Source organism: Eretmochelys imbricata, chromosome 15 (assembly GCF_965152235.1).
Source record: "Eretmochelys imbricata isolate rEreImb1 chromosome 15, rEreImb1.hap1, whole genome shotgun sequence".
Classification (NCBI taxonomy): Eukaryota; Metazoa; Chordata; order Testudines; family Cheloniidae; genus Eretmochelys; species Eretmochelys imbricata.
The window spans coordinates 3769432-3783736 of NC_135586.1; the positions used below are offsets into that span (position 1 = coordinate 3769432).

General features: G+C 64.7%; 2 protein-coding genes across 2 annotated transcripts in view; one reads left to right on the forward strand and one right to left on the reverse strand.

Annotated features, from left to right (window-relative positions):
• Positions 1 to 1306, forward strand: part of INPP5J (inositol polyphosphate-5-phosphatase J) — a 35081-nt gene extending 33775 nt beyond the window's left edge. Inside the window, exons 12-13 of the mRNA XM_077834995.1 lie at positions 101 to 205; positions 629 to 1306. Coding sequence (XP_077691121.1) covers positions 101 to 205; positions 629 to 1306 — 783 coding nt within the window. The remainder of the gene's footprint in view (positions 1 to 100; positions 206 to 628) is intronic.
• Positions 1307 to 4671: 3365 nt separating this feature from the next.
• On the reverse strand, positions 4672 to 11402 carry PLA2G3 (phospholipase A2 group III). The gene is made up of 7 exons (XM_077835337.1): positions 10526 to 11402; positions 9510 to 9642; positions 8724 to 8858; positions 6619 to 7154; positions 6217 to 6346; positions 5711 to 5842; positions 4672 to 4876 (listed from the first exon to the last, which is right to left on the reverse strand). Exons 1-7 carry the CDS (start codon positions 11400 to 11402, stop codon positions 4672 to 4674), a joined length of 2148 nt encoding a protein of 715 aa, XP_077691463.1.
• Positions 11403 to 14305: the final 2903 nt, after the last annotated feature.

Sequence of the window (14305 nt, forward strand, 5' to 3'; positions counted from 1 at the left end):
CTGCCATGCCAGGGGTGGGGGAGGGACGGGTGGATTGCAGGGCCCATCTTGTGTGGCTGGCAGGGCCCCTGATGCCCCCTCGCTCTCCCCGGGGCTGTAGGTGGTGTTTTCGGAGGAGGCGCTACCCAAAGGGAAGGGCGAATACATTCTCGGTTACTACGGCAACAACTACAGCAGCATCACTGGGGTGACAGAACCCTTCCAGGTGAGCAGCTTCCTGCTGGGCACGTCCGCAGGGGGCAAGGCACATTGGGGGGCACCATGCAGGTGGGGAGGGGAGTGCAGGGCAGGGGCTGCTGTGCAGGGTACAAGGGCATCACGGTGGGGGAGAAGAGATGGAGGGTGACAGGGAGGGGAGTTCTGGTGGTGTGAGCTGAATGACATGGGGGTTCTTGGGGCCTCATGGTGCCAGCTGCTGCCCAGACACCCCAGAAGCTGGGCTGGCCTTGCCCCAAATGTGCTGTGACATGTCTATGCCCCCCCCTTCCACGGCAGCTGAACCCTCGGTGTGGGGAGGTGAGGGGCAGGAGAGAGGGCGGACTGTCCCGAGACACCCCCTCTCCTCACGCACTCCCCATGGGGCAGCACCAGCCTTGTCTCCCCACTGACTGTCTCTGTGGGCGTGCAGATCTCGCTGCCCACGTCGGAGGACGGCAGCAGCCAGCCAGACAGCTCGAGCACCAGCTCCGAGGAGGAGGACAACAGCACCCTGGTCCTGCTGGCGCCCAAGTCCCGCAGCCCCAGCCCTGGCAAGATGAAGAGCCACCGAAGCCGCAGCCCCAGCCTCCCCAAGTTCCAGGGGCTCATCCTGAGGCCGATGAGCCACGAACGGGGGGCCAGCCGCAGCCCGTCCCCGCAGAGCCGACGCCCCCTGAAGGGCGACATCCCCAGCATCCAGCTGCCAAAGGAGGAGCTGCCCTGGCGCAACGCCAAGAGCAAGGAGCCAGCGCGGGCTGCCGAGAGCCAGGAGAACAGCCGTGCCCCTGGCTACAGGACTGCGGGGGAGCCCTGCGGTGCCTGGTGCCTCTCTGACGACAACCCCCTGGCCAGAGCCAACCCCAGGAACCTCGGCCTGCTGCCCGCGCTCCGCCTGGAGACTGTCGACCAGGCCATGGGCCCAAGGAGGGCGAGCGCAGACCAGGGCTACCCTGCCAGGAGGATGAGCCCCACCAGCCCCACCGCTGGGGCTGCCAATCTGTTCAGCACCTCCCCCAAGGAGGGGAGCAGCTCCAGGGACAGCCAGGACCCTCTGCCAGCTGCAGCCACTGGAGCCACTCAGGGCCGAGCAGCTGGCACCGCTCAGTGAATGCTGGGCCTGGCCACTTGCAGTGATTCCCGTGTAGAGCTTGCCGTGTTCTTCCCCGTGTGCTGCCTCTCTTGCCCACACTGGGCCACCCCAGGTGCTCTGTGATCCGTCCCTGCTGGTGTGATGTAGGCAACGGCTGTTAGCGACCCACACGCCCTGCCCAGGTCCAGGCATTGGCCACTGCACGGACACTCTGCTCCCCACACACACCCACCCCAGCCATCCGCCCGCCGGGTCCTGTAGTGTGAGTGTAGTGAGGCCCCAGCAGGGCCCCTGGGTCCATTCCTCCTGTTCGCTGTTCCAGTCGTGAAACCCTCCGCCCCAGGTTGTGTGCTTGGGCCCTAGCTCCGGTTCCATCAGCTGAGAGACGGCGCCTTGGGGCTGGGCTTGGCCAGCGCTTCCTGGGCAGCCTGGAGCACGGAGTCCATAGGGCATGAGCAGGGCCAGGGAGTCGGGACACTGGGTATGGCAGAGCCCATGGCAGCAGTCAGTGGCTATGCCAGGGGGATGTGGGCAGGGCTGGCAGCCTGGGGCCAAGAGGATGTGACTGGGGGAGCTGGTTGGGAGCGGCTGACATGACAGACCAAGCTGCGGTCCAAGTCCTCCTTTCCTTTGCCGCACGGCTGGGCTGAGCCTGCTGCCCACCCCCACGCAGAGCAGGCTGAGGAAGAGGAGAGACAGTGGGACTGGCCCCATGGCCCAGACAACGTCATGGACAGGGAGGTGGATGCTGAGGAGCCTTCTGGGGGCCCAGCTAGAGTCTCCAAGGGGGAGGGTGCCAGATGCCCAGAAGGGCTGAGCGCTGGCCCCAGGGCTGCACAGGGAGCGTGTCAGGGTCACTCGGGGCAGTAGTGGTGGGGGCCCAGCTGTGGTTCCAGCTGGCGTTGGGTGCGAAGGGGTGGTTGGGGCACGGTGCGGTGCTGGGGGCACAGGGACAGCATCAGGGCAGATTAGAGCAGAAGGGGACAGGATGGAGCTGTGCAGCACAAGGAGAGGGGGGTCACTGACCCACAGCTGTTCACTCCACAGAGCCTGGCCTGGGTCTGCAGCACAAGTGCCCACGAGGGAGGGAAGAAACCAAAGCTGCCAGGGAGTGCATGGGCCTGGCTGCCCTGGGGCCCACGGCTCGGCAAGGGTCAGAGCCAACACACCATGTCCTACCACATTGCAGCTGATGGAATAAATGCCCCACCCCCAGGTGCCCCCCTGTGCTTTGATTTGCTGAACTGGTATGTGCAGGAGGGGCTGGGGCAGGGATGGCAGGCCTGGGTCTGCTCCCTTGGCAGGCCTGGGGCTGGCTCAGCATTTGGATGACATGGCTCAGGAGGGGGCGCTACCCTAGCACTCAATGCCAGCCCCCGTGCAGCACCAAGGGGTGCCATGCTGCCAGGAGCCCCGAGGCCCCAGCTCAGCACAGAAAGTGCCTGTCAAAGCATGGTGCTAGTCACCGGTGGTCCCTGAAGGCTCCGCCCCAGGGAGCTAGTGCTGGTGGGTCACTCCATTCCGCCTCACCCGCTTGCCCTGCCTGGCCCTGTGCTGGGAGTGTAGGGGCAGGGGGCCATGCCGCCTGGGTCTGCCACTTGCTGCATGTGGGGGGACCCTGAGTGGGCCCCACCCTCAGCACAGGAGCTACAGGGGGACTGGAGCTGGCAGAGCAGAGTAGTGGTAGGAGGAGGGGCCCCAGGCAAGGTGTGGGGACCATGACTTCCCGCCTCTTAGCGGACAAGGATGTACCAAGGTCAGCTGCTGCCCCACTGCTGAGGCTCCCCTGAGCTGGGCGCCCCCACCCTGTGCTGCTCTCGGGGGGGGGGGGGGAAGATGCTCAATGAGTGGCTGGCAGCTTGAAGCCAGTGCTGTTCCCGCCCTCCCCGGGGCAGTTTGGGCCCTAGGTGCTTTCTCTAGGTCCGGTCACCTCACCCCATGTGCAAAATAGCCCCCCCAGCTGTATGTGCACGCTGGGTCCCCTTGCCCCCGCCCCACGCATGCTGGCTCCCCCGCTCTGTGCTATTGCTGTGGATAAAATTAGCAACATTCCCCCAGGGCCATAAGGAATGTGCAGGGCGAGCAGCTGACTGGGCCACCTGCCCTTCCCGGGGAGCTGGGGGGTGGGAGAAGGGGCCACGGTCCTCTGCAGGCAGCCTTCCCCCCCCTCCTCTTCTGTTGGGGGCCTGGGCAGGCCAGGGTACTGCAGAATGGGAGGGGGAGGGTACAGAACGAGGCAGGATGCACAAGAGGCTGATGGGACAGAAGTAGACCCCCACAGGCCCCCAGGAACAGGGGGCTGCTCGACCCACCCCAGCCTGGACCCCAGCAGCCCAGCCCAGCCCCAGCACACAGCCGGTGTGAAGGGAACCCTTTATTGCAGCATTATTTACAGAGCAATGGCCCCAGCCCAAGCACGTTCAGGCCCAGCCCCCTCTGCCCCATGCCCGGCCAGAGGAGGGGCAGTGCTGGGGGGGGGCGGGGGGGGCTGCAGCACTGGGGGGAAAGATGTAAAAAAAATACAGGCTCTGTAGAAAAGTTGTCCCTGCAGTTGCCAGGGGCCAGCTCTGCCCCAGGGCCGGGGGGCACTGCCCCCCGCCCCCAGGCAGGGCACTAACAGGCTCCCTCAGCAAGGCTAGGACCAGCACCCCCCTCTTGACTCACCTCCCTCCTCCCCATAGCCTCGGGGAGGTACAGGAGGGTCCTCCTGCCCATCGGGGTGGGGGGCACTGCTAGTGGCAGGGCCCCCCCACCGGCAGGGGATTCCCTGCAGCATGGGGCTGGTTTCCAGTGTCTTGCCCACCCCGGGGCTGCAGTCCTGAGGAGGTGCCACGCCTGCCCCCCATGGCAGAGCTTCAGGAAGTAGCATCCTGGACCTTCTCCCCAGAGGGCGTGTTCAAGGGACCCAGCCGGGACCCAGCCCTGGGGGTTGCCCCCTGAAGCAGGGCAGACAGCCCCTCCCCCGGACAGGGCTCCTTTGACCTTTGCACAGGACAGGATGCTCCCCAGGGGTGAACATGGAGTGGAGACAGCGCCGCGGCCTGGCCCCACAAGCATCACAGCTCCTGCCTGGGCTCTGTCCAGCCCACCCCACAGGAGTGTGAGGCAGGGGGCAGCTGCACCATCAGGTGAAGGAGAGGGAGGGAACAGCCAAGCCTCTGTCCCAGAGCAGGCTGGGAGGGTCCTGTCTCCTTGAGATGCCCCCCCCCCCCCCCCAGTGTCCATGCTGGAGGCTACAGGCTGCCCAGCCGGTCATGTCCAGCACAGTCAGTCTCCCAGCACCGCCGGAAGTGAGCAGGGGCGGGCTGGCTGCAGGGTCAGCTCCACGTTCCCCCTGCAGACAGGCCGGCTCCACGGTCCCATGTCCAGGCTGTGCCCTGGCCTCAGTGAGGCGCGGGGTGATGGTCTGACCTCCGGGCTGCCCTGGCCAGCTGGAGACACTTGTCGTAGAGCCTGGGGGGGCTGCCCTGTGCCTCCCACTCCTGCCGCTTGACCTTGACCGAGGCCGCGGGCCACACCTGCCACCGCCCCAGCGTGTTCTTCAGGTGCCGTGCGGGCGCCAGGACGGCCCGGCCCAACCCGATGCAGCTGGGAGAGAACAGGAGCGTGCTTAGTCCAGGGAGCCCCAGGCCACTGGCACCATGGGAGGATCCCAGCCCTCGGCCCACTGGGGAATCAACCCCTATGGGGCTGAGGAGGGAGGATGGGAGGAAGGCAGGGGCTCAGATCCCCCAGTTCCACCCTGCTCCCGTGGGCCCATAGGGGCATGCTGTAGGGAGCTGAACTGAGCCCCTTCTCTTCCAGCCTCCCATGGCCTCTAAGCCTGGGCACTCCTCCCAGCCCCCCTGCTTGGCCAGCCTGCCCCATGTGCCCCACTCAGGCTGTGCCTTCTGCCAGATCCCACCATGACACTGCCGCTGTTAATGACGGAGTGCTGCCAGGCAGCTCTGGGGCAGGGAACTGGAGCCGAGAGGGGCAGGGGAAGGGGCTCCTCCAAGTGAGCACCTGCCCTCGCCCCTGCTCCAGGTGCGGAAAGGGCCCCGAATGCCCACGGCACTGCATGGGGGCCCTCAATGCTAGCGGTGCCCCCAGCCTGGCACTCCACTACACAGGGGATCCAGGCTCCAAACCCTCCCGCCCTCTCTATGCGCAGGGTGATCCTGTGCTGCCACCCGGTGGTGAGAAAGCCACATTGCAAGCCTAGCCTGGGCTGCCCCCTTCCAGCACCTCCATGGGGATCTTCAAGCAGATGTAGGGCCCAAACCAGGCAGCACCCACGTACCAGCATAGGGGACCTCCCCACAACACCAGACTGGGAGCCCAGGCTGCAGGGGACTCCATGCCACCTTTCTCCCACGCTGGGACTCTGAGCCCCAGCCCAGGGCACAGAGGCTCTGAGCCTGGTGGTGATGTTGCACTCACTTGGGCTGCTGCTCCCCATGGGCACAGCCCCTGGGCGGCTCCAGCACGAAGCAGGCCGTGGAGATGAAGTCGGACAGCACCTCCTCCTCCACCTCATTGGGGCCCTTCGTCCTGCGCAGGAACCGTGCCAACCTGTGGGGACAGGCACAGCTCACAGCAGGAGCTGGGGGGCACTGGGGGCAGAGAGGCAATGCTGGGCAGGGGCCAGCGCCCCTCCAGACATGCACCAAGCGCCCCCTGCTCCTGCAGAGTCCCCAGCACCTCCACCCCATCCTTCCCCCTCACCCGCTGCAGAGAGCACCTGGCCCAGTCCCTGGGAGCCAGGGTTAGCTTGGGCAACCGTGGGAAGGAACAGGCCCAGTGTCAGGCCCTTGGCCCCTCACTCCGTACACCAATCAGAGCAGAGCTAGCCAGTGCCAGTCCCAGCACCGGGCACCCACCCAGCTGCACCCCAAAGGGCGTGGGGCTCTAGAGGGGGCCCCACTGCCTGAGGAAGTGGTACGCACCTGCGGGTGCAGTTGCAGTGGAACAGGGTGCGGGAGTCTGGGTTGCGCAGCTGGTACTTGACCTCATGGGGCGCGATCTTGTGCTCACACTGGTCAAGGCGCCGGTAGCATCCACAGCTCCTTCCTGGGGCTGGGGGGAGGGAGTTGGGCTTGGGGTCAACTGAGGCACATCACTCGCCCCCCCCCCCCCCCCAGCGGGTCAGGGGCCCAGAAACTCTACCCAGGGCCTCGGTATGCACAATGCTGTGCCAAGTGCCACGGGCACCCAAGCTCTGCGCACACACACCATGGGCATGGGCAGTCTCTGGGCGTTCCCCTGCAGAGCATGCCACCCCCGAGAACCCATGGCAGCCCCCCAGCCCCCTCTGCTCCCCCGCCCTCGTGCCCAGAGCCCTCACTCACCCCGGTGGCTCAGCTTGGGCGGGTGCAGTGTGGGGGTGTGGTGTGGCTCCAAGGCTGGGGGGAGTGGCGAGTTAGTCCTTTGGGCAGGGCGCGCTGAGTCCCTGTCCTGGGGCTGCCCTGCCCCCTCCATTCTAGCCCCACCAGGGGGTGGGTGCTCAGTCTCTGGTGTGGGGCCCTGCTCGGAGGCCCTCGTTGTAAGGGGTGGTGACTCCTGCCCCCCCAGGGCTGGGACACGCCTGTGTGGGGTGGTGGCCGCATCCTCAGCAGGGGCAGGGGGCAGCGTGCCCAAGCCCCTGCGTGGGGGGGGCGTGACAAGCCTTTGATCTTCTCTGGGGCTCTGTGACCCCTGGGCCCCATCGTCCTGCCCAGGCCTCTTCCTGTTCTTCCTCTGGTGCTTCCTGCCCCGCCTGGCGTTCTTCTTGCCCTTGCCCGGTGGGTGCGGAGCAGGGCTGGCCGTCTCCCCCCGGGGCAGGCCATAGTGGTACTGGCTTTGCTGCACCATCCGGGCCAGGGCTACGGGGCCATAGCGTTTACACCTGGGAGCAGAGGGGGAGTGAGACAAGGCAATCCCCCAAACTCCCACTCCCTCCAGGGCTGGGCTGCTGGAGCTCCTGACAGCCATGTCCTGGCTGGCACCGTGTCCCCATCATGTGGGAGTGCTGGGGCAGGGGTGGAGCTGACTGGCTCCGTCCCACCTGCCCAGTCATGCCACCTGCAGCAGCCAGTCAGGGAGTGGGACACACCCCACCGGTGCCCAGCTGCTTCGCCACAGCACACCCTCCCCCACACAGGGCCAGCCAGGGAACCCACAACCTTCCCAGAGCCTGCCCTGGCCGAGCAAGGGAGCCACAGCCTGGGGCCAGTACACGGCCATGGACACCGGCAGTCTATGTCCAGCGGGAGAGATGGGGTGACAGAGGCCTCCTAAACCCAGGGTTGTGAGTTCAATCCTTGAGGGGGCCACTCAAGGATCTGGGGCAAAAATTGGGGATTGATCCTGCTTTGAACAGGCGGTTGGACTAGATGACCTCCTGAGGTCCCTTCCAACCCTGATATTCTATGAAAGAGGCAGCCCAGGGCAGGAGAAGGGAGGAGGGCCAGGTTCTCTGCCGGGCACGCTAGCCCGGCAGCCCTGCGAGCTCTGCAGCGATCGCCCACACACTGGATGGCAGCAGAGCCTAGGACTCCCACCGGCAGGGCTGGGTTCCACCATAGGCCCCCTGCCCACTATCTGCCCCCTGCTGACCTGTCTTTCCCCCGTTCCCCTCCACCATTAGAGGACAGTCACCTGGTAGAGTCCCCATGTGCCCCGCCCCCCACCACCAGCCAGAACCGCAGGGGACACCCTGTGCTGGGCGAGTCTGTCCCTCCCTTCCCATCCCACCCCGAGTCCTGGGGCTCCCTACCACCCTGGCACGGTGCCGCGAGCAGCCTGGCTGAGACCCTGCCTGGCTGGAGAATCACTTCTAGAGATGTCTTGAGTTCAGTGACCTCACCGCACTGCCAGGGCAGGTGGCGGCTCCGCCATCCCCAGCCGGTGCCAGGCCTGTCTCTGCTCCACAGCTCGCCAGAGGCAGTGTCCGTCCTATTCCTGCGCTGTCTCCCACACCTGAGCCAACCCTGCTCCCGCCGGTAAGCCCATGGCTGCTCCATGCGGTCTGGCAGGATTCAGGATGTCTGATGAGCTGACGTGGAGTCATGGGGCACCTCCTGAGAGCCCCTGGGAAGCTGATCTCTGCGCCCCATCACGTGGCAGCAGACTCTCAACCCCAGGAGCACCCCGGAGAGGAGCCCGCGGTGTAGGGGTGGATGGGAATGCTGCCCAGCTCCGGTTCTACCTTCAGTGCCTTCAGCACTGCTAGCAAAGGGCATTGCAGGGACACCAGTGAGAAACCTGGCACAGCCCCCACTCCAGTGACGCAGTCAGGAGCCCGGCCTGCTGGGCGCAGTGCCCAGAGACGCTTCCCTGAACCTTGGCTTGGGGAAATCGGCTGCAACTCCAGCCTGCCCCGCCTGATGGCCCTGGTGTCAAAGAGCCCCCCTGAGAAGCTGGGCATGGTTCTGTGAGCAGGGCCAGGGGCTCAGGACCCTGCATGGGTACTCACCCTCCCCACCAGTGCCAGTCCACACATGCTTCGCTCTCCTCCAGCACAAAGCACGGGACCTCCAGCAGGTTGAAGAAGGTGATGCCAACGATGTTGGAGATGGTGTCGTTCAGCTCCAGCAGGCACTGCTTGAACCTACAACCCAGCGAGGGGTGTCAGAGCCGCGGGCTGCGCAGTACAGGAGAGCCAGCCTGGACGCTGGCAGCCAGGTGAGGAAGGGCTGGCTCGGAGACGAAGGGCACAAGGCGGGCAGCGGGGGCAGAGAAGGGACTGCAGAGGAGCCCTGCTGCTGTCCAATCCCAGCCCCCTCCCACGCTGAACCCCTGGTTAGCGGCTCTGTTGGGCATGCGAGGTGACAGCGACAGGCCCCCGCACAGCCCGTGATCCAGGAGTCGCCAGGGAAAGGGGCAGTCGGGGTCTGCCGGTGTCTCCATGGGACCTGGGGAGTTGAGTCGTTTCCAGCCAGCCTCCCGCTGGCCCTGGACACTGGAGCAGGGGTGGGCCCTCTGGAGCCGCACAGCTGTGGGTGGGGCTGGGGACTCCCAACCAGGCCGTGCAAAATGGGCAGAGGGGACCTGCAGGCCTCACTGCCCCCAGCTCTGCTGATGCTCCTCAATCCTGACTCAGAGCCCCACCACTCTAGGCATCTCCTGAGCCCAAAGTGCCAATGCTGGTGCCTGGGTGGGTTTGCGATACAGACAGCCCCCAACTTCTCTGCCCTGGGGAGCTGGTGCAGCACCAGGCTAGTACGGCCCGTGCCAGGCTCTCCCATGCCAGCCCGCTCACCTGGCATCGCAGTTGCAGTGTGAGATGGTATGCAGGCGGTAGTTGCGGATGCCGTAGTTGTACTCCAGGGCAGAGAGCTGCTCTGCGCATTGGTCGTGTTCCCGGCAGCACAAGTCTGGGCCCTGGAAGATTCCTGCAGGGAAGGGGTGGCTGGCTCAGGGGGACTGGCGCAGCATTGCCCAGCAAAGCAAAGCAACAGCCTGCAGAGGCCGCAGCACCCTCGCTGCTGCCCCCTGTGAGCGATGGGTGGGGCACCTATTGGCAGTGCAGGAGGGGACCTGCAGGGTGGGTTATTGTCACACACACTGGCCACGATGCCCAGGGGGAAGAGCACCCAACTCAGGCTGGACATGCAGGGGCGGTGGCTCTGTGCTGGCTGAAGGTCTGGCCCCATTAGGGTATCTCTAGGGCCTCCCTCAGAAGCCTGTGGAATGTCTTGGCCCCATGGGGCACCTTGGCCCACTGACACCATTCTCAGGAATGCAGCAGCCTCGAATCAGCTCCCGCAGATACTTACACCCCTCCTGCAGGGGTCACACACAGAGGCTCGCAGGTTGGGGCGGGTGAATTCCCCAGGGAGCAGGGCCAGCCAGCCCTGGGGTCACCAGGGACCAGCCCCATCTACCAAGATGATAAACGACACAACTGAGGGACACTGAGCAGTCCTGGGAGCCCACCTCTCCCAGTCCTACTGGAGCCACAGCTAGGCCAGAGTCACTGACTCGCAGCAAATCCAGCCCCTTCAGCTCCTGCAGGCAGCATAGTGAGGAGACTGGGCAGCCCCATGAGGGGCTGTCTCCCTGTCCCCAGACCTGCCAGGCCCCATGGTGATTTGGGCCCAGGCGTTTGCCATAGGGTGACCACTAGGGCAAAGGCAGGAAGCTCATTTAACCCCCTTCAACTCATTCCAGCCTCTTTGGCCTTCGCTTGGGACCTGCCAGCTCACCCTGCCCACAGTGCTGGGTCCCAGCTCTGCCCCAGGGAGCTGGGGGCACTGGGGATGTTGCAGCTCTTACCTAACTCGGTGAGGTTCTCTGCAGAGTCCCCAGCTCCACACCACAGCGTCCCTGGCATCGTCCAGCCTCGCCGGGTCCTCCTGCGCCCACGCTCCTCTCGGGCCAGTCCTGCCCACTTGCCCACGGGCGCTCTCCTCACCCGGGGCCTGCCAGCCCCCAAGGGCTCAGCCCTGCTGCAGGTGTTCACCTGCTGGGCCAGGCTGTCCAGGGCTTGCTGGCGCGTCGGGCTCCAGGGGCTGGCAAAGAGGCTGCTCTGCGGGCGCTTGGCACAGGACTCCTGGTACAGGCGCGTGAGCCAGGGCTCTTCCTGGATGGAGCAGGCCAGCAGGTGCCCATCCCCATCCCCATCCCAGGCGCTCTGGAAGAGGGCCAGGGCGCCGGAGCGCTGGCTGAGGAAGCTCAGGTATCTGGTGCCCGCCGCCCCGGCGGTGCCCGCCGCCTCTATGTAGCAGAAGGTGTCGCTCCTGCTGAAGGACCCTGGGGACCCGCAGGCCCCCGGCTCCGCTAGAGAGATCAGCGCCCAGAGGATCGGCCACATGGTTCCCAGCCGGCGCCGGCCAGTGCGGGGAAGGCCAGCGCAGGGGCGCCCGGCGGGGCTGCGGGGCGCGCTGGCAGCGGGGCGCGGAGCCGGCGGACGGAGGAAGCTGAGCCCCGCGCCCTGCCCGGCTTTAAGGCGGCGCGGCAGCCGCGTGGGGTGAGGCGGCGACTCCAGCACTGGGAGGGCTGGGCCGCCGGCCGGCCGCTGATTGGGCCACGCCCGCCTCCGGCCCGGCACATGGCGGGGAGCTGCCCCGGCGGGCTCGGCGCTGCGGGCGCCGGGCCATGGCTGGGCCGGAGAGGTGGATCCCTGCCCCCTCAGTGCTTGGGGCGGCAGCATGTGGCTTGGCCGCCGGGATCACGCACGCAGGCCCCCGCTGGTCTCCTGGCTCCTCTCCGGCGCCCGTCGGGGGGGACTCAGGTGGGCTGCCCCACGCTCAGCACAGGCAAGGAGGAGCCAGCAGGGCCCTTGGCACGGTGCCCTACCCAATGGGCCTTGCCCAGCTGCTCCTCTCTGGGTCAGGTCCCAGGGCACCTGCCGCACCAGCGCGCGGAGGCTGCGGCACCGGGCTGCGCATGGCCCCGGGCGCACAGGGCTGTGTCAGCAATTAACGGCCCCTCAGAGCCTCCGGGGAGCAGGTGCCAGACGATGCCGGAGAAGTGGGGTCAGCCAGTGGCCACTATCTGACCTTTCCCTAGCCCCGTCTGTCTCTCAGCTTCCTGGCGTACTTTGCAAGTTACCCCCTTCACCAGCACTGGGGTGCAGTCACCTCTAGGGTGCACCGTGGCAGCTGCTGGACAGCACACAGCAACGCCCCAGCGCGGGACAGCAGGAAGGGAAGAGGAGTCCCGTGGGCAGGTGAGTGGAGGAGGAGGGGAGATAAGGAGGCAGGATGCAATGGCTGGCGTTAGCACAGGGAGAGTTGTCTAGTGTGGTGAGAACATGGACTTGCCATCAGACTGGACGGCTGTGCTCATCGGTACCATGGGCTCTGTATGACGGGCAGGCCCCTCTCCGTGACTCAGTGTCCCCATCTATGATATTAATAGTTGGCACTTGCGTAGCACTTTATAAAGGTGGGTCAGTGTCATCATGATACAGATGGGGAAACTGAGGCACAGAGCAGGGATGGGACTTGTCCAGGGTGACAGTGACCAGCTCTCTAGCTACTACAGAGCTGGGAAAAAAACACAGGAGTCCTGGCTCCCAGATCACCCGCTCCCCTGTCTAAGCAGTAAATCACTAGGCAAGTCCCTGCCCCAGGATTTAATTTTTTTATTTAGAAGATAAAACTTGCCTGAGTGCAAGTGACTCCAGGGAGTTCTGGGGCTCCAAGGACACCTGCTCGCAACTCCCTGCCCAGCACCTGTCTCTGCTCGTCTGGGCTGGTGGTGCAGGCATTGCATCCAGAGCGGGCAGATAGGACAGCCTGAACTTGGCATTCAAACAGCCCAAGCCCGGGACCCTGACCCTGCAGGCCTGGGGATTGTGACACACGAGTCCTTCCCTTTCCCCGGGGAGCTGAAGCTAAACAAACCCAGCCAGGACTTTGTGAGTGCCAGCAGCCAGACTCAGGGCCAGATTCACCCCTGCGCCAGTGGGAGGCAGGGGAGGTTGTGATGAAGTGGAACTGTTCTTACTGTTTCCTCTGAATGCTGTAGGGGTGCCTCAGTTTCCCCTATGGATTTCTTAAGTCTCTAGGTGGTGGGATGAGGGGGTGTCGTTGCAGAGCAAAGGGCCAGTGTACATAAATGGCCAACACTCTGTCTCCTGGCAACTGATGGCCTGGGCCCTTCCGCCCTGCAACGTGAGAGCTAAAGGGTTGGAGAACGAAGGAATCCGGTGACCTCCTGGCCCGGGAAACGGAAAAGCCCAGAGGAGGAGGGGCTGGAGGGGGAGTCAGTTTGGGGCCGGCTGGGGACATGGAGTGAAGTGCAGACATGGTTGACTGGCTCACTCCCACCCAAAATGGACACGGCTGAGGGATCCTGTTCTCTGTACCTACAAGCTTTGTTTTAGACCGTGTTCCTGTCATCTATTAAACCTCTGTTTTACTGGCTGGCTAAGAGTCATGTCTGACTGCGATGTTGAGGTGCAGGACCCTCTGGCTTCGCATGGGCGGACTCGCTGTGGGAGGTGCACGGAGGGGCAGAGGATGCTGAATGCTCCAAAGTCAGACCCAGGAAGGTGGAAGCCGTGTGAGCTTCTTGCCCTGAAGACAGTCTGCTCACAGAAAGGAGGCTTCACCAGAGTCCTGACTGGCTTCGTAGGGAGCAGTTGCAGAGCATCGCCCGGGGACTCCATGACAACTGGAGGTGGCTTGGGCCTCCCTTGTTCTGGCGCACATGAGGCAGGATCACCGATGTGCCAGCCCTGCCCGTGCCCTGTGCCAGAGTCTGCAACTCCTAGGGTGCCTTTGTGCCAGGGTATTCCTTGGAGGGGGCTGACACCTGCCCTAGGATCCCCTTCCTCAGCATAGCCAGCACAATGGAGCTGTAGGGCTGGGAGCAATCCTGATCCTCCCTCACCGCCCCCATGGGAATGCAGATGTCCCTGATTCCCCCACGCCCTGCACAAAACTGGGGTAGGAGGGTGAGTGGCCCCTGCAGGAGAGGCTGGAGAAGCAGCTGGGACAAGGGGGAGCTTGGGACCAGCATTTGTTTCCCCCTCCCTTTTCTGCCCACACCCCCAGCAACCTCCCCTTGCCGCTGCCTCCTCCTGGCTGCTCCTTCCCTGCTGGGATGCAGCGGGGGGGCTGTGACTGGGGAGGCAGAGGGGCACCTGGCTGCCTACAGAGCCCCACACCACCCCAAGTGGCCATAAGGAGCCACTGGAAGATCATCCCTTCAGCCCAGCCATGTGTGAGGATCCAACCAGGCTGTGGGGAGATGGGAGAGCCGGGAGGGGCGCTGCCAGGTGCCAGAGTGTCCCATGAGATGCTGGATATTTAGCTTCTGCAAAATGAGCTCAGATTCTTGCTGCCTCCCCTGCTCAGAGAGGGGTGGGTTTAAGCCTACCTCTGCTTCCCATTCCTCTGGAGTAGCCTGTGCTGTAAGTGGAAGGACTTTTATAGGGAAAACAGCAACAAGAAAGACCAAAAGCAAAGTCCTCAGGGGAGAGGGAGCGCGGTGTGTGCTCTCCCTGCAGGTGGGCCGACTCTTTGAAGTTTAAACGTGCAGTACAGAGAAAATGAAGCTTGTTGCAGAAATACAAGTGCCAGAACTTCTTCATGAGTAACCTTC